The sequence below is a fragment of the Emydura macquarii genome, unplaced genomic scaffold (genome assembly GCF_026122565.2).
Source record: "Emydura macquarii macquarii isolate MOO-44397 ecotype Brisbane River unplaced genomic scaffold, CSIRO-AGI_Emac_v2 contig_1230, whole genome shotgun sequence".
Classification (NCBI taxonomy): Eukaryota; Metazoa; Chordata; order Testudines; family Chelidae; genus Emydura; species Emydura macquarii.
This window is the reverse complement of record NW_027131367.1, coordinates 16,849,224-16,871,237: the sequence shown is the minus strand read 5'-3', so window position 1 is coordinate 16,871,237 and position 22,014 is coordinate 16,849,224. Positions and strand designations below refer to the sequence as shown.

Below are 22,014 nucleotides of genomic sequence, written 5' to 3'. Positions count from 1 at the left end.
CAATTTAGGGCGAGAGAGGGACGCACCGGTACGCCAGGCAGACGCATGGGGACCGGACTCCTAGATGTGCTGCTTGCATTCTTGGTCCTCTGATGGCAAGGGGGTGTCCCTCGCCTTGTGGGGCCATGCAAACTACCCCTCCCGGAGGAGGGGATGGAGCGCTTGGTATGCAAATGACAGCACGGCATGCTGGGAGCCATAGTCCCCTGATGTCCCCGGAGTGAGGGCCCCTGGTAGTGGAAGGGGCAAAAGGTCCAGCACGAAGGGGGCAGGAGGAGATGCCGGACAAGTGCTGCGTGACGTTTCCTGGCCTGTCTGCGTGCTGCTAGATTTTGCCAAGGGCAAACAGGTCACAGCGGGGAATGCCAGGTACCAGGGAGAAATCCGTTGAGGGTGAAGTGCAAAAGGAGAGGCCTTCTGAGAAGGAGACTTCCCTTTCGAGTCCTTACTCGGTGCGGGAGTCTAGGGGTTCCCACCTCGAGTCAGCAGGAGGGGCGAGGGTGGCAGCAGGCTCCCTACGGAAGGACATCCTCCTGTGCTGCTGCTTCTTCTTCTTCTTCCTCCCCAAAAAGGGGTCCTTGCCAGGCAGGGCTGGGTACCATCTGCCGCAACGGGTCCTTTTCTTTCGACGAGGCAAGACATGTGGCGGCTGGGCATGAGGAATAAAGCAGCCGCCCAGGGCAACCCACAGCAGCCCCTCTGAGATCTCTGAGATGCCCCTGTACCGACAGAAGCCACTTTGGTCCTTCCCAGGGCAGGCGAGAGGCGAAACTGGTAGCACCAGAGCAGAGAGCGGGACGCCTACTTGCCCAGCTGGGCCTCTCCGAAAGCCGAGGGCCCTGTGAGGCGGGAAAAGAAAATATGGAACGCTTCACGAATTTGCGTGTCATCCTTGCGCAGGGTTCATGCTAATCTTCTCTGTATCGTTCCAATTTTAGGATATGTGCTGCCGAAGCAAACACGAAAGGTGCAGTCAGCCGTACGCCCTAAATACCTCGGAGAAGGTAGAGGCTTCCAATTTAGGGCGAGAGAGGGACGCACGGGAACGCCAGGCAGACGCATGGGGAGCGGAGTCCTAGATGTGCTGCCTGCGTTCGTGGTCCTCTGATGGCAACGGGGTGTCCCTCGCCTTGCGGGGGCGTGCAAACTACCCCTCCCGGAGGAGGGGATGGTGCTCTTGGTATGCAAATGAGAGCACGGCATGCTGGGAACCATAGTCCCCTGATGTCCCTGGACTGCAGGCCCCTGCTCCAGGAAGAGGCGAGAGGACAGGAGGAAACGTGGGCCAAGTGCTGCGTGAGGGCTCCTGGCCTGTCTGCGTGCTGCTGGATTTTGCCAGGGGCAAACGGGCCCTGGCGGAAATGCCGAGTGGCGGGGAGAAATCCGTAGGGGGTGAAGTGTCGAAAGTGAGGCCTTCGGAGAAGGAAGCTTTCCTTTCAAGCCGTCGCTCGGTGTTCCCCACGTGGAGTCAGCAGGAGGGGTGAGGAAGGCAGCGGAGTCCCTGCGGAAGGACATCCTCCTCTGCTTCTTCTTCCTGAAAAGCGGTGCTTGGCAGGCAGGGCCGGGTATCTTCTGCTGCAGGGGGTCCTTTTCTCTCCGCGAAGCAGCCCAGGTGGCAGCTGGGCATGAGGAATTAGGCTGCTTAGCCAGCGTAAGCCACAGCAGGCCCTCTGAGATGCCGCTGCCCCGACAGAGGCCGCTTGCTAGGTCAGGCGAGAAGAAAAGTCACTAGCGGGACACCTCTTTGCGAAGGTGGGCCTCTCCCAAAACCGAGGGCTCTGTGACGAGCAGTAGTAGCAGCGAGTCGGGAAAAGAAAATATGGAACGCTTCACGAATTTGCGTGTCATCCTTGCGCAGGGGCCATGCTAATCTTCTCTGTATCGTTCCAATTTTAGTATATGTGCTGCCGAAGCAAACACAAATGATGCCGTCAGCCGTACGCCCTAAATACCTCAGGGAAGGTAGAGGCTTCCAATTTAGGGCGAGAGAGGGACGCACCGGTACGCCAGGCAGACGCATGGGGACCGGACTCCTAGATGTGCTGCTTGCATTCTTGGTCCTCTGATGGCAACGGGGTGTCCCTCGCCTTGTGGGGCCATGCAAACTACCCCTCCCGGAGGAGGGGATGGAGCGCTTGGTATGCAAATGACAGCACGGCATGCTGGGAGCCATAGTCCCCTGATGTCCCCGGAGTGAGGGCCCCTGGTAGTGGAAGGGGCAAAAGGTCCAGCACGAAGGGGGCAGGAGGAGATGCCGGACAAGTGCTGCGTGACGTTTCCTGGCCTGTCTGCGTGCTGCTAGATTTTGCCAAGGGCAAACAGGTCACAGCGGGGAATGCCAGGTACCAGGGAGAAATCCGTTGAGGGTGAAGTGCAAAAGGAGAGGCCTTCTGAGAAGGAGACTTCCCTTTCGAGTCCTTACTCGGTGCGGGAGTCTAGGGGTTCCCACCTCGAGTCAGCAGGAGGGGCGAGGGTGGCAGCAGGCTCCCTACGGAAGGACATCCTCCTGTGCTGCTGCTTCTTCTTCTTCTTCCTCCCCAAAAGGGGTCCTTGCCAGGCAGGGCTGGGTACCATCTGCCGCAACGGGTCCTTTTCTTTCGACGAGGCAAGACATGTGGCGGCTGGGCATGAGGAATAAAGCAGCCGCCCAGGGCAACCCACAGCAGCCCCTCTGAGATCTCTGAGATGCCCCTGTACCGACAGAAGCCACTTTGGTCCTTCCCAGGGCAGGCGAGAGGCGAAACTGGTAGCACCAGAGCAGAGAGCGGGACGCCTACTTGCCCAGCTGGGCCTCTCCGAAAGCCGAGGGCCCTGTGAGGCGGGAAAAGAAAATTTGGAACGCTTCACGAATTTGCGTGTCATCCTTGCGCAGGGTTCATGCTAATCTTCTCTGTATCTTTCCAATTTTAGGATATGTGCTGCCGAAGCAAACACGAAAGGTGCAGTCAGCCGTACGCCCTAAATACCTCGGAGAAGGTAGAGGCTTCCAATTTAGGGTGAGAGAGGGACGCACGGGAACGCCAGGCAGACGCATGGGGACTGGAGGCCTAGATTTACTTTTTGCGTCTTTGTCTCACAATAGCCCCTCTGAGATGTGTCTGCGCCAACAGAGGCCACTTCAGTCTCTTCCAAGGCAGGTGGGAGAAAAAGCTGGTAGGAGAAAGCCTGCTTGCGTAGCTGGGCCTCTCCCAAAGCCGGGGGCCCTGTGAGCGGCACTAGCAAGGCAGGAAAGTAAAATGTGGAATTTTTTATGAATTTGCGTTTCATTGTTGCGCAGAGGCCAAACTAATTTACTTTGTATTGTTCCAATTTTAGTATATGTGCCAGAAAAGGAAACACAGGTCTTCGCTTCACACATAGCCATAAATATCCCGCAGAATATAGAGGTTTTGAAGTCAGGGTGTGAGAGGGAGGCACAGGAATGTGAGGCAGATACTTGGAAACCTGAGTTCTATATTTGCTCCTTGTGCCCTTGGCCCTCCGACTGGGGAGGGAGTGCCCTGGCATGATGGGGATGCACAAGATTCCCTTCTGAGAGGAGGGATATAGATCTTGGTGTGAAAATGAGAGTAGGACATGCTGGGAGTTGGAGTGTGAGCTGCTTGTCCTGGAAGCAGGGAAGGGCCAGGGAGGTAGAAGCCGGGAGGAGAGGCTAGCCAAGTGCTGCCTGAGGGCTTTTGGCCAGCATGTGTGCTGCAAGCTTTTGCCAAGGAGAAAAGGGCCATGGCACGGAACACGAGTTGCTGGGGAGGAATCTCTAGAGAGGTGAGGAGGCGAAGGTGAGGCCTTCAGAAAAGAAGTCTTTCCTTCCCGTCTTTTCAATCTATTTTTTGGTGCGGCAGCCGAGGTATCTCCCGCCTCGAGTCAGCAGGAGGGATGAGCGTGGCAGTGGGTTCCCTGTGGAAAGACATCCTCCTTTGCTTCTTCTTGCTCCGCGTCTTCGCCTGTCTGCTTGTTAGTACTGAAAAGGAGTCCTTGCCATATGGAGCTAAGTTACATCTGCTGATCAGGCTGCTGTAGCAGGTTTTTTCTCTGAAATATCTTGAAATCAACAGCTTGCCCATGGTGTCTGGCCCCGGATTCAGTGGTTTTTATCCTGATGAAGGCAGAAATCGGGTTAAATGGCCCACTATTATGATTATTTTGATTTAATTTTATATTGAAATAAATATTTCTGAAATATATAATGTTATCCTAGAATTCATCTTCTTCTTTTTTAAATTCTCATATGATTGTTAGGGTGATTGCAATTCAATATATGAGGTAGGAACTTTTTTTTTTCTTATGTTTGTCATAAGGTATTGAAATCTCCATCCCTTGTAGGGGCCTCTTTTTCCTCATGTATTAATAGTGGTGATTCGTATATTTCCAGGCCAGAAGGGAACTTTGTGATCACTGGGTCTGAGCTTGTGGTCATAGAACTTCTGCAAAATAATTCCTAGAGCATATCTTCCACACAAAAAAATCTAATCTTGATTTAATAATTGCCAGTGATGGAGAATCCACCATGACCATGGGTAAATTGTTTGACTTGTTAATTACTCTCACTGTTAAAAGTTGATGCCTTATTTCCAGTATGAATTTATTTTATCTTCAGCTTGCAGCCCTTGGTTTCTGTTATAATTTTTTTCTGCTAGATTCAAGATCCCATTGTCAAATATTTTCCCTCATGTAGCTTGTTATGAGCTGGGTGAAATCTTATTATTGGTTGGGTGAAAACCCCATTGTGATTGGTTAAAAAAAAAAAAAAAAGCCTAGGCATTTACTCTCTGAGAACAGCTTGACCCTGGGAAAAGCTAGAGTGAGAGTTTTTGGGTCTGTTGGCTAACAAGGTTTGGGACTGTAAGCTAAAATACTGCTCCTTTTTTTCTTCGTTCCTTCTGCATTTGGAGACACAGGACTTTGTAAGTTCTTTTTAAATAAACAGAACATCATCATAGAAAATACCAGTTTTTATCTATTTCTGCCTGCCACTGGCACATCCTCAAGGCCCTTAAATCTGGCTACCTTCTTGGGTGAAAAGGGGCAACATAGCTAGTTACAAGCTGTGATCAAAGCACCTCATAATAATTATGTAATGGTTTCTTTTTCCATAGGGGACTGGGGTGGCCTACCCTGTTGGCGTTGTTACTAGCTGCTGCTCACCACAGACTTTTGTTAAACAGTTTCATGGGCCCAGAAGAGGAGGAGAATTCTGGAGAGCCAATATTTTAATCTTTGGACTTCCTGAGCACAGAACTGCTTTGTGCTTTCCGTTCCCTCTGCTTGCGGGAGGAAAATATTGCCCTAATGTTTGTAACTGCAAAAAATGGATTTAAAAAAGTGTCATTTGTTATGGTTCCCTTATAACTGGGGAAAGGGAAATCTCTCTCTTTATTTGCCAGCCATGTCAAACTGTAAGGCACGTAAATTCACCTGCTAAACATGGCTATTGCAGTATGTCATTTCAGAGGGAGATATTTGAAGCCCAAACTTTATTGAGTGGGGGACTCTTTGTACCCTAACGAATGTCTAGGACATTTTGGGGGAGCCTCTTTGTGTAGGATGGGTGCATGCTGCTGAGCTGAAAAAATTCTTTGAGTGTCTGTGTACGGAAATGTCAGCATTGCTTCTGATCACAACCTGCAGGAAGTAGAGGAAAGAAAGGGCAAACACATATGAAGTGTATAACATTCTAAGGGCTGTAGATTACCTTTTATAGTACAAAGCAGAGTGGCGCAGCGGAAGCGTGCTGGGCCCATAACCCAGAGGTCGATGGATCGAAACCATCCTCTGCTAATAAGGGTTTTTTCCCAACTTCTTTAAAAATGGTGATGATTGATTTATTATGCTGACATCTTTCAACATTTATGTTAAAGCTTATGTTATTTCACCTGAATGCTCCATTGGGCAATAGGTTCTCGCTTAATTTACTCAAAAACTAGTTTGGGGGCCTACAGTTAGTATTCATTATTAATAATATGCTGTGATACGGTGTAAAGTCATTGCTTTGTGATACAACAGATAGTGAAAATGTGTTTCTCTCTACCACGTTTGCAGTACTTCAATGGCCATTGCTTTAGATATAACAATAGTTCGTGAAGCTTTTCACACAGAGGCTTTTCTGATTATCTGTTGTGTTAGGCACTGAAAAGAAACCCAGCAAACAAGATGTTTCAATGGTCTTGTTTAATCTTTCATTTTTCTCCTATCATAGTAATCTGGTGGATGGTTTATTACTCACTCTGATTCCAAACGTTTGCTGCCAATAATTTATGATGATTAATCACTGATAGTTGATTTACCCGCTTTCACTTTAGCATCTGATCCTGCCAGAGGCTGAAGTTACTGGGAACAGAGGGCAGTGGTGAGGCCTGGCTCTGATAAACCCTCATTTTACCACTGGATCCCAGAGCACCATATCGTGCAGGAGCCCAGCCCCACCCTCCTCCTTCTGGTTAAAGTTTGAGTGCCTGCATTAGGACTAATTCCAAGGAGACTGTGGGTAAGTGATTCATGATTCAGTTTGTGATTTTTCCCCACGTGTTTTTTTCTCACTGAACTTATGTTACTAAAGAAAATCTACAAAATCAACAGCACTAGTAAAATGCGGGGAGGGGGATGAGGGAAATCTTTAGAAGCCACATACAATACATAATGCCACGTGCAAGGTTTAATGTGAAATGCTACAGGTAACATGCAGCAAAAATCCTACGTGGCCAGCCAAACTGTGACATTAAGTATGTGAAGCGAAACTGCGGAGAAAACCAACAAAGAAGTAAAAATGTGGAATAAAATGCAGCACGTCGGCAAAAATGGCAAATGGATACTTTAAAGCACAAATAGTACATCATGCAAATTGCAATATGTATAACATGCCATCTGAAGGTGGGCAATCTGCTAAAATTTTTTGGGGAAAAAAGCATCAATGTGCGCTCTAGGAAAGCAGAACAGAAATGCCACGTATTTCTGGGTTTGTTTGAAACATAATGTATTGTGTATTGCTGGAGTGAATTTTGCCGGATTACTTTTGCATTTAGTTTGTAGAGTTAGACATGGGGAAGCAGTGCATAATAGAAAAACCGCTCCACGAGCGGAGATAACACATCCACTGTGGTGTTATCCCAATAGGATCACTGCTAAAGTTACAATCAGGTGGTTCCATGGTGTAATGGTTAGCACTCTGGACTCTGAATCCAGCGATCCGAGTTCAAATCTCGGTGGAACCTATGATTTTCCCGCCCACCTTTTTTGTCTCGTTTAGGTTCCGTACTAGATATTGCCCAGTATTGTAAGTATTAGCATATATATCAATATCAATGTTATAGCGATGGAGCCCAAAAGTCTTCATATTTTATTGTATTTTCTTTACAGTCAAATCAATATAAGATCTGGGGAGTTAATTGGAAAAAATATATTTAAAAGCACAGCAAAGGGCGTGTTCGCTGTGACCACTGTGACTGTGGTCCGGGGCTGGATGTCACTGGGCAATGAATGGAGATGTTCTTGAAAAGAGAAAACAAGCTAGGGGGTTATATATATAATACAATTAATATCATATACTGTAGGGGTTTATATATATAATATAATATAATTAATAGAATATAATATACTGTAGAGGGTTATATATATATAAAACAATAAATATAATATAGTGTAGGGGTTTATATATAATATAATTAATATACTGTAGAGGGTTTTATATATCTAATAATATAATATACTGTAGGGGTTTATATATATAATGAATATAATATATAATATACTGTAGGGGTTATATAGGGGTTATATATGTAAAATATAATATAATATATAATATACTGTAGGGGTTATATGTAATAAATATCATATCAATCATATCATATCATATCATATAATATAGGGGTTATAGATATAATATAATATAATAATTAATATACTGTCTCCATCGTCTTGTCACTGCCCTGCACTAGACGCTGCACCCTTCCCGCCGTTGCCTGTCTCGCGCTGTGCACCGTGTGAGGCGGGAGCGCTGAGGGGAGCCGCACGCGCTCACTAGCTGGTGCCCGGCGGCGGCGGCAGCGGCAGCGGCGGCGTTTGTTTTCCGCGGCGCACTCGCTGCCGGGGTGGGGCGCGCTGCGGCTCTGGCTTGTGCCGGCCGCAGTTCCGGTGACCGCGACGCCCCAGCGCGCGGGCGGGCTGCCCGGCCCAGCTCCCCCGGCACCGCCGCGGGCACCAAACGCGGCTCAGCCCGCGCGGTGGGAACGGCCCCCGTGTGCGCGCGGCCAGGGCACTGTGCTGCGGCGCGGCGGGGGGCGCGCGCTTGTGCACGCGCAGCTCTGTGCTAGGACTGGTGTGCACGGCGCTGCACAGGAGACGCCTCTGCTTCTTTTATTTTTAACACTCAGCGCTGCGGTCTGAGGCGGGGTCCTTGGCACGTGAGTGTTCAATAGCGATAAAGCGGCGCGGCCACCAGCGTCTCCAGGGGAGGAGCGAGGTTTAGCAGAAAAGAAAATCCTCCGATTTAAATGAATAGGAGGAAAATAGGAACCAGATTTGCATAGTGACCCGAGAATCGCTATTACCCGGTGCTATAGCGCCTAGTGCCACCACCCGGTTCTATGGTGTAATGGTTAGCACTCTGGACTTTGAATCCAGCGATCCGAGTTCAAATCTCGGTAGAACCTCATTTGCTCACTGTTTTTACTAACTTTTTTTTTTTTTTTTGTAAAGTCACATTACATAACAAAACAGATGAACAAATAAATCTGTTCGCAGTGACGTGTTGCAAAGCTCTCTTTTTTAAACAAGATTATTCATATACAAAATGCACGATCCCACTAGTCTTCATTTTCTGATGATAAACAGTGTAAGGGTTGTGTCTGCTAACAGCTGGCAATCCACACTGCAGGGTATTTTTAAAGGAGCTTTTTATGGTTCCTATACAAGATATTTTGCCGTTTCATTTCTCCCAGTACAACCCTTACATTTTAAACAGGTTTTGTTCCGAGGTGGTACAGTGCGATACCCAATTCTATACCAGTCTTTTATTTTAAAAAATGAATTTTAGTGTTAAGAACAGTTTAGTCACATTTTATGTCACATTCTAAAATTGGTCCCTTCAAAGAAAAGTGATGATTGACTCTGGGAAAATTCACTTCTCTCATATAAAGCCAAAATAATTTGACCGTCTGCAGGTGAAGCTGAAAACCTACACCACCCGCAATCCAGGTGCAGGGACCAGGCTGGAGTGGTACACCACCACTCTGTCACTATTGTTGTCTGGAGACTTAAGGGAGGGGAGGAGGTTTGTCCTCTCCACACAGATTTGCACCAGTTAATTACACTGGGACTGGTGCAAATCCTTCTGTGGACACACTTATTTCAGTTAACAGTAATTTATTGCAATTTAAAGCTGCTCTTAACTGACAAACTAAACCAAGATAAGAGTATCCACACCACCTTTTGCTCTGGTTTAAAAATCATCTATTAAAGAGATGCAACTCAGCATGCAGACTACCCCTTAGAGTCACTGGATCCACATAATCAGAGATCCCCTCCCCAGCTCTCTATTTTAATATTACTACTAGCACTCAGTAGTCAGTTTATGCAGGGGTGACAGGAGAGCTCCAGTGCATAGATGCAGCGCTCTCCCTTCTGCAGGTAGTTCCCTTCTTCTCCCTTTTTTTGCCCAGGTAACCCCAACTGTCTTAAAAGGTGCAAAAGTTAGTTAAGTGCACAAAGATTCAGATGGCACCTAGTGGAGTGGGATTTTCAAACACTCTGATTTCAATGGGTATTAGGCTCCTAGGTGCTTTTGAAAATTCCAGGAGGTCCCTATCTGAATTTGTAAGTGCCTTAAATACCTTTTAAATATCTGGCCCCTTGTCCCATTTTGCACACCAGGATCAATTTCACACTGTAGAAAGATTCCAAGAATGATTTTGTAAAGACACCACCATGAGAGGTGCCGTGTACAGGTTCAGGAAGACAAAGCAGAAAGTTACATTTGGCTCATGATTGGAAAGTTCCATCCCAATCTTCAGAATTAGAAACTAATTTTTAAATATTAAACTTTGGCTTCTAGACCACAATTCTGCTCCTAGGAGATAGATTGTGCAGAAAATTCCTTAGTTGCAGAATCAGAGTACAAGTCTTTGTGTACAAGTGCTTTAAGTGAGCTGACTACAGTGTAGATACCTAATGCTACAATATAATCAGTTACTGACCACAAACTAACCTCCATTAGTTGTTCCCCATAAGGGTTTTCAAAGTTAGGCATCCCACCCCCCGCAGGAACCATCTGGCTGAAGTGATAGTAACTGAACATTTCCTACAATTAGCTGAAAGGCTTTTGCTTACATACTTTGACTGGGAAAAGGTTTTGGTAGTTTTATAGACCAGATGTCTTATGAGCAGTTGATATAAAGTGTTGTTATTGCTGTGAGTCCAAAGGCAGCTCTAAATGAGGCATATTTAATTTCCTTAGGCAATGTAATGATGAATGTGCAATAAAGAAAAGTGGTGCTGGTATCTCATTCCACCAGACTGACTGGGACCAACAACCTTAGACAATCAGCACAGTCAGCCCTAGGGAGGGGCTGGCAAGATAGCAAGACATGGAGTCACTCAGACTCTGGTCTCTAAAAGGAACATGGAAGGACAGACTCCTCTCCTCACATTAGGTAAGTGGTAATCTCAAAACATTTTAAAACAAACATTTGTAGGAGGAAGTACATTGTATGGGGCTGCTAAGCTTTCAGAGAGATGTGTGTCTGTGTTGAGGCAATGTGCAACTTGGAATAAGATCAGGCCCATGTGTGTAACTAAACAAAACCACCACAAAAGTAAATTCAAAAGGTATTTATTAGGGCAATTCAAGTTCATGCTCCATTTGAAATACAAAGCACCAGAGTTTAGATAACTGAACATTGTCCCACATATCCAGTTGAAGCTGCGGAGTTGTGTACAGATATATTTATTAAATATCACCGTCCCAGATAGTCTTCATTGGAGCAGTGCCTGCTAAGAGGCAAACTATTTCTGAGGTCTTGGCAAGATGTCTTCACAATATTTATCCTTCCCTTTAGAGACCTCAGAAAAATACTATAATATAACTTCTCTCAGCACCAGTACATTACATGTCTAGGATATTTTATGTCATTAAAGACAACTTCCAGATAAGGTTTAGCATTTTTATGTTGCCAAAGAAACACAGATGTAGTTTTTCTTAAAATAAACCCACAGCAAAACCCCACATTCTTTTGTACTCAGAGATTAATTGTTCCAGCACAACATTCAACTGAGAAATAAAGCACTATGGCTGTGACTACGCTAGGAATTTTACACAATGCTGATTAAGGGTGTCGTCAACAAATGTAAATAGACTGGTGCTGAAAAACAGTTTAATTGCAAGTGTAGACAGAACCACATTATGTTCAGCAGTTTCAGAAACTGGCTAGCTACACCCATTGTCAACAAGGCATACCTTTCCTAATGTAGACTTAAAGGCCAGAATCTGATATTATATGGGTGATGAACGTTCCGAACATACCAAAAAACGTAACAAGGGTTTCTAGTTTTAGGCTGAAATCTCAATGAAGCAAAACATTTACAGATTCTATGACAAACACCATGTATGGTTTTTGCAGTGTTAAACTTTGTGGAGGAGGTTCCTGGACATTTCACAAATTGACAGTTAATGAAAAACAATTTTTTTTAAATGATAAAATCAGATTTTTTTATTCCAAAATAGTCACAATTTTTCTAAAAATTAAACACTGAAAAAAAAAAATCAGAGAACTCCCCCAATCCCTAATTACAGTACACCTAAGGACATTATATGTAGCCACTAAAGCTATTTGTTGGATGAACATTCAAAATGCTCTCTTTTTTTAAAAGAGATGTTGTGGCAAGTAACAGTTTTGAGATTGTTACATTGCTACTTTTTAAAGAGATTCTTCTTTTTAAGTGCAGGGCATTTTAAATTGAGAAGCTGAAAGACAGTGAATTCTTAATCTGTTGATCTTCTTTATTTCCCTTTATAATGGGGAAAAAACCCTAATATTTTACAGACAGCCTTGTCTCATCTGAGGCAACTGAACTATGGAAAGAGAAGCTATTGAATGAAATAGGCATGTGTGCTCAAGCAAAATGGCAGGGAGGGTTTTGTGCAGTGATGGGCAACTGCCAATGAGATGAAGCTGTTCTTTAATCTCTAGATTTACACTTAAAAACAATCCCATTTTGGAAATAGGAAGGCGGCTTTTTCACAGAGTGGTGAAGAACTAAGTTTTAATTACAAAATCTAAACTGAGAACCAGTTTTTCACATTGTCAAGTATATGCAAATTTTCTTTTATAAAAAGAAACAAGCTATACACACAACTGATGCTATAAATAAAATTTAACATAATGTCAACCAGTTTTAAGCCATATATACATATAAAAATATATGTATATACAAACTTAGAACAATATAACTTAATTACAATGTAATTCCATTGAAGGGTTCAGGGGACATCAGAATAGATCAAGAGATTAAAACTGAAGGGTCATGCTGCTTACAGGTATTGAAGATGTTCACAAGCTTCATGTAACACACAGATCATTCTTGAACAGAATTTTTTAAAAATTTGAGATGTGCAGGTTTTTCTAGGATCTCCCTGTGGCTCCGAACCCCTTTCCTAGCACAGAGGTAGATTTCTCTAGCTGTTCTGTTATTGCATCAAATGTAACATTTTATTTTATATAAAAACAAAACAAAAACAAAAACCACCTGAAGGTTTACGTACATCTTGTGCATACAGGCAGCCATACAGGTCAGATCCACGTGCATTTTGCATTGAAATAAAGTATTAAAGTAAAGGAGGCATAGATGAAACCTGCAACCATATAAACAGATTCATTTTAAACCAGTTGTTCCTTCCAGCAATTCCACATATTTCAGTACCCTTTCTTTTCCTTCCTCGTTTTGAGCATGTTTCTCTTCAAGTCAATGGCAAAAAACTCATATTTGCCTTCAATAGGAACATGATCAACTCTGTTTTTAGATACTTTTATTTGGAGGGGGGAGGGGCGGAAGACTGGAAGCACTGAATGCCTCGCCTCCCACATTACAAGGATAGATCCTGATTTCAAATATACATCATCGAGATCTTGTATTATCAGCTTTGTGCACACACAAGCACTGTAACCGATACTAAAGAAATCCAGATTTGCATTCAGGCATTTCCTGAGATCATGACAAAACCCATCCATATTTTCTCAATGAAATGTGAACGCTAGAATCCTTCCAGTTTTCAGAGAGCCACTAATAAAAAAAACAAGCATGAAGCTGCTATGAAAACTATGGAAGCCTTGTAATGGCTGGAATTTACATCACATCCTCAAACACCATCTCTGTCCCCCCCTAGGTTTGTGAGGTTGTAGAGAAGGTTACATCCCCCAAGTACCATTTTTTAGATGATAGTTGGTTAAATAAACTAGCCACATACATAACATATATAAAAACGCCCCCCAATCTAGCAATATCAGTTTATACTATATTCTTATCAGATCAAGAATGTTCCAAAATTAAGATTTTCATCAGAGTTACTCAACAAATTTAGCTAGTTTCCAATGGAGATTTGTCTGTGTTACAGAATGAGGATTCAATTTGGCACTAAGCACGCTCAGGATGAGCCAGAAATGGAATCGTAGAGGGGTTGTAAATCAGGACTGAGGTCTAGCATAGAACCGATATAAAATGGAGATTGCAGGGTACATTGTAACATCATGCCTGTCTTCATATGGGGTCATCATGTCTTGCTTTCATAACAAGTCAGACAAAAGAAAATAAAAGTTACAGAATAGATTCACTCACGATGCAAGTTTCTGAAGAGAGAGATTAACAAGGTTTAACCCTTTATAGAAACCAGCCTGTTTGCAAAAATCCTTAATGAAAGAACAAGGGAGGAGAGGAGTGTGTTATAAACATTTAGTAGACATTCCATTTATATAAGAACGTTCTTCCTTGTGGTTAGTGTGCCGGTAGGAAGCTAGTTACCAACGTTTTGGTAGCTGAACAAACCTCTTTATTGTGTGGGGGTGGAAGGAGTCAATTATATCTCTTGGCTACATTTTTCATCTGTCGCTCTGTGTAAAATCATTTTTTGGTTAACAAGGCAAAGAGTCCTTAATTACGGTACACATAACACAACAATTCCAACAACATTTAAATCCAGGGTGGCTATTCTCCCCGGCAAAAGGAATCACGAACATAATGATTACAATAGCTCCTGGTTGTGGGTGCCATTTCTGTACAGTGGTGAGAACTCTCTACCTGTATTAACTTCACTCTTAGTCGAGGGCATTGTAAACCTAGCAGAAGATGCTCACCGTACCTTGCAAGATCAGACCTTAACTGAACAAGGAAGTCCCAATTACACAGGAGGTCAAGCACAATAAGAGTCTAACAGACCCTGTGGGGAACCAAGGCATTCAAAGTAAAAAATCAAATAAAAATTAAGCAACGGTTCTTTGTATTAATTAAGTAATACTCCGCAATTCGGAAAGTGTATTGGTCATACACTTGGCTAGTGCATAGCATCTCCAATTGCATAGAATGTTTCTAGTGCTGAGTTTATAACTAACCTATGCAAGTCTTTTCATCTTTCTTGAGCCTGATTTGTCACCACTTGATATCCATGCTGCTTGCTGTCTGATTTACTGCACAGTATTTGGTGTGCAGAGTTTCCTGGACCTTCTTGGAGTCTGTCCCTTCCAGCCAGTCCTGGTACAGCTTTTGCACATATATGCTGGTTTCTGGGAGCCTGACAGGGATTGCAGCGTACACTTCCTCCATCTGGCTGAGCAACACTTTGTCTGGTTTTCCATCTTCAGTCTGGGCTTGGCCTTTTCCATTTAAACACCCTAAAAATAACACGCCACAGGCATGAGACAGCATTAGTTTGTTTGTGGGAAGAACTATATTGCAGCTTTAACTTTGGATTTACAGTTTTCTCCTGTTGCTAATTAAAAAGGATAACTGCCTTTTGCAGACAGCAGCTCTATGGATGCTGCTAAAAGTCACTATACACCTTGAAATTGATTCTATCATCAGCAAGTGTCCTAACTGATGCGATTTCCATAGCAACCATCTCTTCTCCTCCTCCCATCCTTTCTTCCCCAGCTAAGTTTCACATGCTTCTCTGGCCCTCAACTCTGTATTTCAGAGGCCCTGCCTTGAAACTCAGTGTGGTCACAAAAGGACACCCACACAATACTCTGGTCTAGCTGTTTACAGATCACCGAGCACAAAACAAATAATGTCCCTTTCCTTTTGGACAACCCAATAAATGGGGTTGACTCTCAGGAAATCTAACAGGTATGGTAATTTATTTTGAACCATTCAGATTTGATGGTGGAGTGGTAAACGTCTTACTAGCATTACAACAGGGATCAGCTCATTCTGGAACCTTCCCATGGTACTCAAAGAAAGAAAAAAAAGTCACCATGGATTCAGTATCATTCTTACCTCCAGGGCAGGCAAGAACCTCCACAAAATGATACAAGAACTTTCCCTTTTTCAGCTTCAGGACCACGTTCTGGATGTTCCTAAAGCCATATGCAGCTGCGAAGCGCAACACTGTTTCACCATCCTTTTCCAAGGTGACCTCCTGGAAGTCCTTGTTTCTGTAAAGAGATACAGAGAAGATTCTGAACCCTCAGGTCCCTCTGGGATTACTAACAGCTGATACAAGCATTTCAGCACATGCCTAGAGAGCTCAGGAGAGAAAGCAAAAGGGATAATCTCAAGACTAACATGCAGGGCTTTTAGTTCCTAATAGGGATGTAAAAATTTGTTTAAAATAAAATCCATTTAAACGTTCTAAAAATAGAAGGTTTAAATGGTTAAATGTGGGGATGGGGAATGGGAGCTGTGCTGGGCTCTGCTCCTCACTACCAAGCAAGAGCTGCCTCACTGTGACTCCTCTGCCACAGAGTGGTAGCTGGGGAGCTCTTGCTGGTGGGGAGCTGAGTCAAGCCCATCTGCGGCTACCCCACCGCCTGCTGGGCTCCGTGCTCCCAAAGAGCCACAGCTGCCTAGCTGCTCCAGCTCCCTCCCTCCCAGTTTAAGTGGTAATCAGCTGTTTAAAACGGTTAGGCTTTTACATCCCTAGTTCCTAAGTGTTGTGGGTCAAATAAAAGTTGTAGTGGAGATTGGAGAATGCAAATCTATTTAATCTTCAAAGGAGAAGCAATATTAATAAAACAAGAGTGATTTTCCAGTGGTGAATTTACAGGTAGCTTATAAAAGACTATGCAAACAAGTGATTTTGTTATGTTGAATACTTAGTTACTGCATTGAAGTTCATGTTATCCCATCCTATTAATAGAGAAATCCAAAATCCAACTTACTTTAGTGTTTTGTATGTGATTTCCTTGACATCCATATCAAACAGCTCCTTGGCAGCATGTTTAAAGATGTGCTCCAGGTACCCATCAGATCTCCTCCCATCATGGCGTACTATGTCCTCCTCCTTTATTTCACCAAACCTTAGATAATGGACAAAATGAGGGGAAAAGCAGCTCAGAGTTTAATCATTTCACTTTAAGATAATGAGATTTGTTTTTCTCACCCATAACATTTTTTTGTCAGGGGAAAAAAATGTGTTCAAAACCTGTCCCATTTGTGTTTTGAGACAGTGGTAAGGTGAGCATGGCTGCAAAGAAAAAAAGAGTATGGGAATTTTGTAGCTTCAAAAACTTTGGTCAACAGATGTTTAATAGAATGAAATGGCTTGGAAACAGCCATCAAGGCCAGCTGGTTCAGAGGCATTTTAAAAACCACACTCAAAGTTACACTGAAATTTTGATTCACATCAGCACTCAAAGAGAATTTGAAAAAACTTTTTTTAACTGTGAAAAAACCCCATCCAAAATAAAATGAATGTGAAAGAATAAATATTGGTTATTGTTTATTGTAACATGGAAGACATTTTTAACCTAGAAAGATCTAAAAATACTTCACAAATAATAGGCCTGATCCTGCAAACTTTTGCTCATGAGAGTAGTTCTGCTGGCTTTCATGGGACTGTATGTGTTCCTAAGATTTTATAATACTATGTCTGTAAACTGATATAGAAACAATATACAGGGAGCATTCCATGGAACATGGTAGCTGTTTGACAGGAGGAAATAAAGAATATTATATCCAATTGACTTTGGATTCGCCTGTAGGCAGAACGCAATTATCCAAGCTGAAATTTGTAAAATAAAGTAGTAAATAAAAAAATATAGGAATTGACTCATGTCTGATCAAAGAGCAGTGTTCGATGATCTCTAGTGATCAAAATGGCAGTTTTATGCTGGAACACAAGGTATGTAAATTATTGGAATGCAGCCGTACAGAATCACCGGCACCTATTTATCTCTTGGGTAGAAAAAGAGTGATTAGGGATACTCGGTAAGGAGATACAAGGAGTTTTTGACTGCAGTCCCAGTCTGCTGGCTGCTTTGGGGATAAGAAGCTCCTCCCCCTGTTCTCACATGGAAAAGCATCCATAGCTCTTGTCTACCTTGCACTCTTCCATGAGCATCCCAATGTGACCTGTGCTGGGACACTCCCTGTGTGTTTTACAGATGGTGCAACCCGAGCCCTTACATTCAACCAGAAAGCAAAGGCAGGAACTGTTAATGCAAAATAATAATATATCAAACATCTAACTTAAAAGAACGACAGAAAAGTTGGGGTTTCATTCCTAAGGAACTAGCTACACTTAACAAGTGAGGATTAGGCATACAGCATGTCCACCTGCTCTTTGAGCCAGACCATAAATTGTAGGTTTATTTAATTGATGGTGATTTTTGTTACCAGATGCGGTTTTGTTTGGTGGCAATATGTCCTGGATTTGCCTAACTTCTATTTATGTTAATGTTCTCCTGTTAAGATAATAATTATGAGAATTACAATGGAAGTAATTTAGGATTAAAAAGTAACAATCACAATGATTGTAGCAGAACTTCAAGTGTATCAGTGCTTATTTTTAAAGAGGAGTTTAATTTTGTTTAATATTAATGTTCAAAGTAACATAGAAGCTTTTGTTTTTGCTTCATTCCTATTCCTCTGAAGATCAGCTTTTAAGGATGAAAAATCACCATAGGGAAGGGTAAAGATTTGTGATGTCAGGTCTTGTGGCCTGATTCAATACTGATGTCAGGTTATCCCCCTTAACGTGTTGCTCTCACCCCCTAATATAAATTAGCCCAAACACATCTTAAAAGAAATTCCAATAGCATGTATCGATTTTGAGATTGAGCTTGCTCTTTAATCATCCTGACTGAATAAAACAAAGGGCCATCACAATCAAACCCACCAACCTAGCCCTCTCTGTAAGAATGCAGCCCCATCAACAGAAGTAATCACAGAAGCTGTAGACAAGGCCTAGGCGGGATACGATTTGAGGGTGAAGACAGAAACTCAAAGGGATTTTGGATAGTCTTGGGGGAGCTTTCCATTCTTTGCAGAACAGCGAGTTTGTCACTTTGTTATGCAGCTCTGGAAGGAGCCTGACTAACACACATCAACCACAAAGTGAACTGGGTAACCTTTGAGACTCTACCTTTGTAACTAAGAGGCTTAGGAATTTTATGAGCGTGCATGATGCCTTCCATACTAGTCACACGGTGAATAAACAAATACTCTCTAATGTTTTGACAGACTTTTCTCTGTCTGCCCCTTAACCCGATATATGTATTTATTTTATCTAATCTGGATATCTAATCTAATCTAGTTGTTCTAATTTAATATTCTAATCTAGAATATTTAATATTCTAATCTCATATCTTTATCTAATCTAATCTAGCAGTTCTATTTAGGAAGATACCATTCCCAGAGAGGGTAGTGTTCACTTGTCATTAATTCTGTACAAAGACAGTAGGAAAAATGGAAATTTACTGTCAAGATGCTGGTCTGAATGAGAGGGGATGAGAGAATAAACCCACAGAAATTGCCCCAGCACAGTCTAGGGGGAGGCAGGCACTGGAAGTAGAACAGATCCAGAGGGAATGTACAACTAACCTTCACACAGCTATAGCAGAGCTTTACAAAGATATAGATGTGGGCGTCAAAACACCTCATCATAACACTAACACAACAAATCATTAGTTCAGTGAAATCCAGAATCTCACCACTTTATACAGAACTAATACTACTGCACAAAGAGATACAAATAAAAGCTACTTGCAGGTTTTTTTAAATCATATCCATTGCAGACACTGGAGCCTGTTGAACATACAATTTTGGCATAGCAAAGGCTTAACTCTTTTAAATTACGGTTTTAAAATTTTTTAAAAAGAATTAATTTAGGAAGGGGCTGCTGTTTTAAGTGATCTGCTTTGAATTAGTACAAAAATATATCTATTATTCAGGGCTATCTGTTGCTTTTTACCACTTGGTGCACTGGGAGATGTAAGGGGCCTCTAAAAGAAAAATGTTTGTTTCTTTAGCCACTGTGCATGTGAATAGATTTCGGTGTAGTCAGGTTTTGGTGCATGCAAACTTTGGGTTTTTTTTTAAATAGCTTATTCGTTTGAAAAAGCACTACCCATATGGTGACTTCTATGTATGGAAGAACATTATTTGATCACTGACACAATGACAACATAGCCCACACTGAAAGCTACTTACAAACTGTCTACAGCCACTTCAGCCACTTCTTTCATAGATATATTTTTCTGCTCCATTATTTGGACAATTTCACCTGTAGGGAAACGCAGGACGTTTTTATCTTAAACACAAATCAGAGTACATGCACAGAGTCTCTCTCTTCAAGAAGGCAGAGCAAAAACAGAAGATATTGTGGTATGAAGCCATGAATGAGTCTTGCAGGTCACCCCAGGAGAGTTCCAAGAATACCTTCATGCCACATCACATCACCACATATTTTCTGGATATGCCACATATTTAACAAACTATGCTGTCAGTGTTTAAGAATGAGTTTTAACATTTTGTATTGGGACTATTTTTTGTATCCCTCGAGCTGTAAGTCCTAGTGACATGAGTCCCATGAGAACAGACATCTGACGGAAAAAATAATATATTTTAAAAAGTCTCTTAAAATGATCTAAAATAGGGGTATGTGTGAGAGAGAGTTATAGACTTTCAACTCCAATATTTCAGCACCTTCCAAGGACTATAATAAGCAAGCTCTCCATCTCTTCATTCCAATGATTAAAACGCCAATATATCCTGCCCTGAAGGATCACGAGATAAAAGAACCTTCAACTATCAATGGCCCAGCACTGAATGATACCCATACTGAGCCTTGGGGCACGGTGGCATTTGGGAGAAATGTCCACGTTGTTCAAAAAAAGGAGGAAATGTTTTTGTGGCAGGTTGATCTTAAAATATAAAACTCTCCTTCCCCACTCCTCTCCCCAGCAAAAAAAAAAAAAAAAAAAAAAAAAAAAAAAAAGGCAGCTCTTTGAAGCTGCTGGGGGAGGGTTGGGAGGAGAGTTGGAAGTAGTAATCATCTCAGGAAAGACATGTTAATGAATTAACGGGGCAGAATGTAGCTGAGGAGGACAAAGGCACAAAATAAATGCTGGCCAGTACAGCTTTTGCCTATCAGAAAGGTTTGACTGCAGTGCAATTTCAGATAATTGCTCTGGATGAGACAAGGAGATCAAAACTCAAACTCAACCAGTTTTCGCTCTTTTGTCTAGCCCACACCCAATCTCTATGCAATACATAAACAGTCAGTAACTCAAGAAAGGGTCCTTTTTGGAATCAGATGAAACTAAACCTTATTCTGAGCTAGAGAATGCTAAATGAACAAACAGCTGACCTAGCATAAAGCCAGTTCAAACAACTGGTGGATCATGCTGCTGTTTTATATAGGAGTAAGTTTAAAGGAGGTTTTACCTGATGTTAGAACACAATCAACATCTTGAGAGTTGTACAAGGGGATGTAAAAATCTTCCCACAGGGCTTCCAATTTTTTGTCATAGCAAGGAGCCACAATTATATGGAAAATTTTGTCTGGAAACAGGTTCTAAGGAATGACAAAAGGAACATCTGAATTTTATGAAAGGCCAGGAATGCATGGAGACAAACATGAATGAAAGTATTATTGCAGAAAATTACACAAGTTATCCTTGCAATTAGTTTCAGACCTAATGTGACTGTAAGTCACAGCAACTGGGGGAGCTTTTTTCTTTTGTTTTGAGAAAAGCAGATTGAGTTACCTGTTGCCTGGCAAAGTAACCCTTCACCAGGGACCCCATGATCTGCTGTGGAGACTTCGCAGTACAAATGTGTGGAGTCACTGAGTTGGTAAGCACCCTTTCAGCATACCGGATCCAACCTAGAATTAGAGTGAGTATAGAAAGATAGCAATGTTGAGAGCATCTGGAAATGGCTCCCTTGAGGAAAGGCATAAAAAAAAAATCCAGCATGATGGGGGTGGCCATGATGATGGGGAAACCTCGTTATAAGTGGGGAGAGAAGGTGGACTTGTCTCCCATCGTTTGCAGGCAACTTCTGCAATAACTCTTTTTAATGCCAGTGGAAGCCACATTATCGTCAAAGATTCCCTGCCTTCGTGGACCCCACCAATTTTGGGTGGAGCCCCTTTTGTTATGGATTGTTGGATCAGTGACAAGTCTCTCCTGCTCTCCGCTGGCATAACTGCCATCAATTATCTTTTAGGTACTTATATGGCTCCTTCTAGTAATAAGTGATAAGTAATAAGTGGTATGTGGATAAATACATGGATAAATCTGAGTGCTGCACGGTCAACATATTTATTCACATACCTCCCCTGTCAGGCAGGGCAGTGATATTATCCCATTTTACAAAGGGCAGAGAGAGATTTAAGTGATTCATCCAAGATCACACAAGTGATCTGCTGCAAAGCAGGAAGCTGAACTCCAGTGTCATGTGCCAGGCTAGCACCCTAACCACTGGGCCACCCTTCCCTATCTCTCTGTCAGTCCATTCTCTGTTTCCTTTTGTTCTCTTCTAGGTACTCTCTCTTTTGCTTCAAATTTTTATTCTTTTGCTGCTCTTCTC

General features: G+C 42.8%; 1 protein-coding gene, 1 long non-coding RNA gene and 6 other non-coding genes across 10 annotated transcripts in view; 3 read left to right on the top strand and 5 right to left on the bottom strand.

The window, feature by feature from the left end:
• Positions 1-855: 855 nt before the first annotated feature.
• LOC137152936 (U6 spliceosomal RNA) lies at positions 856-962 on the bottom strand. The gene has a single exon (XR_010919662.1). It is a non-coding gene; the product is annotated as a U6 spliceosomal RNA (small nuclear RNA).
• An 851-nt stretch (positions 963-1,813) lies between these two features.
• On the bottom strand, positions 1,814-1,920 carry LOC137152947 (U6 spliceosomal RNA). The gene has a single exon (XR_010919672.1). It is a non-coding gene; the product is annotated as a U6 spliceosomal RNA (small nuclear RNA).
• Positions 1,921-2,827: 907 nt separating this feature from the next.
• On the bottom strand, positions 2,828-2,934 carry LOC137152937 (U6 spliceosomal RNA). The gene has a single exon (XR_010919663.1). It is a non-coding gene; the product is annotated as a U6 spliceosomal RNA (small nuclear RNA).
• A 298-nt stretch (positions 2,935-3,232) lies between these two features.
• LOC137152938 (U6 spliceosomal RNA) lies at positions 3,233-3,339 on the bottom strand. Its single transcript, XR_010919664.1, has one exon. It is a non-coding gene; the product is annotated as a U6 spliceosomal RNA (small nuclear RNA).
• Positions 3,340-4,790: 1,451 nt separating this feature from the next.
• Positions 4,791-5,605, top strand: LOC137152900 (uncharacterized). The gene is made up of 2 exons (XR_010919646.1): positions 4,791-4,904; positions 5,097-5,605. It is a non-coding gene; the product is annotated as an uncharacterized lncRNA (long non-coding RNA).
• Positions 5,606-7,136: 1,531 nt separating this feature from the next.
• TRNAQ-CUG (transfer RNA glutamine (anticodon CUG)) lies at positions 7,137-7,208 on the top strand. The gene has a single exon. It is a non-coding gene; the product is annotated as a tRNA-Gln (tRNA).
• Positions 7,209-8,573: 1,365 nt separating this feature from the next.
• TRNAQ-UUG (transfer RNA glutamine (anticodon UUG)) lies at positions 8,574-8,645 on the top strand. Its single transcript has one exon. It is a non-coding gene; the product is annotated as a tRNA-Gln (tRNA).
• Positions 8,646-10,824: 2,179 nt separating this feature from the next.
• NARF (nuclear prelamin A recognition factor) overlaps positions 10,825-22,014 on the bottom strand; it is a 29,452-nt gene continuing 18,262 nt past the window's right edge. For 2 of the 3 annotated variants that reach the window (XM_067547671.1, XM_067547670.1), the window contains exons 7-12: positions 21,189-21,307; positions 20,866-20,995; positions 19,630-19,702; positions 16,359-16,496; positions 15,475-15,632; positions 10,825-14,870 (exon numbers count right to left, since the gene is read on the bottom strand). In XM_067547671.1, coding sequence (XP_067403772.1) covers positions 14,629-14,870; positions 15,475-15,632; positions 16,359-16,496; positions 19,630-19,702; positions 20,866-20,995; positions 21,189-21,307 — 860 coding nt within the window. In that variant the 3' untranslated portion in view covers positions 10,825-14,628. The remainder of the gene's footprint in view (positions 14,871-15,474; positions 15,633-16,358; positions 16,497-19,629; positions 19,703-20,865; positions 20,996-21,188; positions 21,308-22,014) is intronic. The other variant, XM_067547672.1, reaches the window with a different exon arrangement.